At 36.3% G+C, this 4,394-nt stretch overlaps 1 protein-coding gene across 1 annotated transcript in view; it reads right to left on the bottom strand.

The window, feature by feature from the left end:
• LOC108967780 (photoreceptor-specific nuclear receptor) overlaps positions 1-1,569 on the bottom strand; it is a 58,422-nt gene extending 56,853 nt beyond the window's left edge. Inside the window, exon 1 of the mRNA XM_018931409.1 lies at positions 1,560-1,569. Coding sequence (XP_018786954.1) covers positions 1,560-1,569 — 10 coding nt within the window. The remainder of the gene's footprint in view (positions 1-1,559) is intronic.
• Between the last annotated feature and the right edge of the window lie 2,825 nt (positions 1,570-4,394).

The following is a 4,394-nucleotide window of genomic DNA, read 5'->3' as shown; positions in this document are numbered from 1 at the left end:
TGGTCAATATTCACCAGCCCCCATATACACAATATATAAATAATAATGTCTTTTCAGACGTYCAGTTGACTTTTTATACTCTTACCAGAATTTCAGGGAACACCTTTCTGGTAACACATCCCTAATATTTAATTAAATTCAACAATTCAACAATTTTCTGCATAAAGTGTCAACAAAATCTTTTCTTTTTTCCTTCCTTACTTGTTTGCTAAATTTTTTATTTTATAAGTGGTCAGAGTGAACTTACTGTATTATATTTTAAACGGAACATTAGCCATACAATTTGTAAATAGTTCCTAATATGACCAGCCTAAACATTGTATATAAAATAAGAGGTGTGTGACTTTGCTAAATTTGCCTAATTTTTTTACCTATTTCTTTTGCTACTTTCAGTTAAATTGAGGATGACATTATTATATATTACTAAGAGATAGGATGTCAGAATAGAAGAACAGTATCTGTTATTACCGATTTCATAGCCTACAGCTGTAAGTACATCCTATAACCGGTTAAATAAAAGTCCTAATTAAATATTTAAACAGGCTATGAAAGAATATTTAGTACAGATATTGATATTTAAATATTTAAGTGTCCCTTCATTCATAGACCAGGGCCCTAACCTAAATTGGTGTTTTCAAAAACRGCTTGAATAGTTTTTAAATATATATTTTAACTGCTTTTTTTGTTTATTTTTTATTTTATTTTTTTCATGAACGTAAACTATCAAAAATAATTGATATGTAACATAACAACTTGAAATCTTAAATTTCAGTTCAGTTCATTAAACTTGTCGGCTATCTTCTTCCCTGTGATTTAGTAGTTTTTTGAATGATTGTAAATTGAAAACTATTTCAATGCGGCATTGTCAATTAAATTTTTTTATACTTTTATTTATCAGCATTCAAAGTCATAATTTTAATTTTTTTTTTCTTTCTACTTTAAGAAATCCGTACAAACTAGATGATCCACTCGATTTTCCCTATTAGTTGGAATTATTTAGTTTATTTTAGCCCACTCAAGCACTAAAAAAATTATGTATAGGTGTGTGACCTTGCTAAATGTTCCTAAGTGTAGGCAACGTTTTGTTACTTTCACTGATTGAGTTTGATATTGATGGACTAGTTGATAGGAAGTTTCAGTACTAGAAAAGCAATATTTATTTTAGATTTTATAATATAAAATATGGTATACTATACGAGCGTATGAAGTCAGTTCACTGTTAGCAGCAAATGATTCTAACAGGCTGTGAGAGAAAATTCAGTTTACATCTAGATATCTGCAGATATTATTGCCTCCGGATGACACTTTCGGCAAGTGAACCAGAAGAACGCTAAGTTTAAAAATAACTTTCAGTTTGAAAATATGTAAAATTTTCTAGAATTTGTTTATTCGTAGTTTTTACGTATTTACTAATATATAAAGTCATTGAGAATATGTAAAATTTTCACAAAATTTTTTGTTCATATTTTTGGTGTCTTTCTATATTTAAAGCACAAACACAGAACCGTCGGCGATGTTAAGTACTACTTTTTTCGCTAACGAAACCGCGGCTTAGTTACCTGTGCCCATTTTCCGCTGATGGAAGTATTTAAACCCCAACGTATCCAGCGTGCTGAGATTGTGTGCAAAAATTATGACGAATTAGAGTCAAACAAATTTAGTAGTCAGTCACAGCAATTGCACACACTTTTCGTAAACACAGTTAATTGCGTTAGAATTTTACAATATTTTCACGCATGACATTTTGCAATTTCTTAACTTACTGACATTTATTTATTTTTATTATTTCTATATATTTTTGTTTTTGATATAAATATTTTTTTTTTAAACACCGTTTTTACACTCAATGGAACAGAGGCTAGCACAATATTTTACCGTAAACTGTYTGTTAAGTTCAATGCCGTCGCGTGTCGCGCGCGTTTGACGTTGTGAACGTTTCGAATTGCGAATTGCAATAGAGTGCCAGTTGCCGCCAATTATAAAAGTGAAGCTTCAAGCATCCTTATCGTAGTCAATTTGACTCTGACTGGCTGGCTGCAGAGCCGATTGCAGTAGTAGTAGCGACGACGACGATGGCGGCGAGCTGGTGAACAGCATAGGCTGGTCGACTTTGCGCAACACAAAGTTTGCTRGCAAGAGCCAACTAATGGAGAGCGCAACGTTTCGGGGGTGGCATATAAAAGCCAAACGGCTCACATCCCACCGCTGCCATACACATAAGTGCCACCATTTGCCTACCAAGCCACCACGCTGACTTTTGATGCTGCCACTGTAACTGCTGCGCTGCTGCGACGGCCAACAACCAATGCTGTCGGCAGCCACCAGCCAAAACACACATACACACTCAAGCATATGCAGCATCAGCAACGGTAGCAAGGATATCAAGAAGTTGCGCGGCTTGCTGCTTGCTTTTCGACCTTTATTCGTCGCTTATTGCTTTGCTTCTTGAATTTATGTGGTAACTGCGGCAACGGGCGGCAGGAAACTCAAAAAAAAAGGAATCCTTAAACTGCAAAAAGCTATAATATTTTGTGCCACTTCATCCCTGCGTCGCGCTGTGGCATTCAACACCCACACTCACATACAGACTTACACACACGCGCACTCTTGCTGGTGGCTGTTCGCGTCAGCCTCGCTTGTCCAACCGGAAAACGCCCTTTTTACTCTAAAGACCAGCGCTGATGCGCTTACAATGCACGAAAGAGACTTCCTGCAGCCGCACAGTGGGCCAATGCATACCTTCATTGCACCAATACATTCACACATTTACTCTAACACACACYTATGTTATATAGAAGTGAGTATATATGCATATAGCATTCACCATCTTTGGTTGACTGTTTGGCTGCATGGCTTCTAACTCATCCAATCCGCCGTCGCCGCCTCAGCTCAGCCGGTTCGCCTTAATATCTGTCTTGTGGCTTTCGTGGATTCACCACAAAATGTCAAGTAGGATAAAAGCTGTTACAGGATAGATACATATATACAGACTGCCACTGTCGGAGCGGCGTAGCTTTGGTAAAATGTAACCTGTTCCACTGTTGGTCTTACATATTGACATACTTTCTCTCTATCACTCTCATAAAGCTTTGAACAGTTGGCCTTTGACTCTCTTTTGCATGTTGATCTACTAACATTCGTTTCGTATTAAATCAGTATCTCAGTCTTTCTTTTATGATTTTACTTTGGAAGAATCCTTATTTTTTATTTGTAACTAAAAAAAAAATTGCAAATATAAAATCTCTAATTTCTAATCGTTGCCTACATTTAGGAATTATTTTAGCAAAGGCCCACACCTAGTTAGAGAAAAAGAAACTCGTTTTCTCAAAATATTTATGCCAATAAAAACAAGTAATATCTCACGTATCGATAAATTCTGTATTATTTGTTTCTTGATTGATGCTAATCTTCTCTGCATATTTCCAATTTTAGTATACATATATTCTGTCAGTTCTGAAAGTGAACAAACCCACAAGTGTTCTTGGCAAAGGTGTTGGACCCCAATATCATCATTTGCGCTGAAGATGTTTCTGACTATGTTGAGGAATTAAAAGCTATATAAACGCCTCTGGTCTAATGAAGTAATGACAACGGCGAGAGAAAAGAGAAGTATTCTGCAAGCCTAGCAAGCCAATTGAAATCCGTATGCCAAAACATGACCGAACTGTGCTATGAAGTAGCTGCAGTAAGTTCTTTGGAAACTACGCAATAAGTTAATAGAGGCGTATCCAGCTGCTGCCAAACCAGCAGATCCAGACAACAATCTTTAGAAATACAATAAAAGGTGCCTATTTCCAGCTACCCATAAATTATAAACAGCAGAGGTTTCTGCTGCCGAACAAATGCCGAAAAAAAGTCGAAGAGTTTGTCATCTATCTCCAAAAGCTTTCAGCGTTGCAGAAGTCTACAAATTTTTAGAGGTTGCTTTTCAGATGGAGCTACTAAACGCTGGAATAGATGTTGTAGAAGTACAAGAGGAGAACTAACAAAAAATCACCAGGTTATGACAAAATTAAAAATAAGCCTTTTAATGTCACCAGGAAATCAAATCAACATGATTGTCACCTTTTAATGGTATGCTCAGGCTCTGCTATTTTTCTTCTCAATGGAAATATGCCGAGACTTTTTTCCGCTGATTAAAGCACAACTCATTCCGCATCACCAGTTTGGCTTCACAAAGTTTCAGGGCATAATTGAGCAAAGCCACAAGTAGACTTTATAACCAATTGCTTAGAAGTGCTAAATACTTGTTCAATAGTCTCCATTCCGTCAAGTATTTGACAAKATTGGGCAACTAGGCCTATTATATAAGTAAGTTAAAGAAAAACTGTCCATGTCTTACTAGGCGCTGCTAAAGTCCTATGTCGTAATGCTGAGTGGGTTTTAAGACCTTT

The sequence above is a fragment of the Bactrocera latifrons genome, unplaced genomic scaffold (genome assembly GCF_001853355.1).
Source record: "Bactrocera latifrons isolate USDA-ARS-PBARC rearing strain unplaced genomic scaffold, ASM185335v1 scaffold_2, whole genome shotgun sequence".
Classification (NCBI taxonomy): domain Eukaryota; kingdom Metazoa; phylum Arthropoda; class Insecta; order Diptera; family Tephritidae; genus Bactrocera; species Bactrocera latifrons.
The sequence above is the reverse complement of the archived record's forward strand: the minus strand, read 5'-3'. Positions and strand labels throughout refer to the sequence as shown.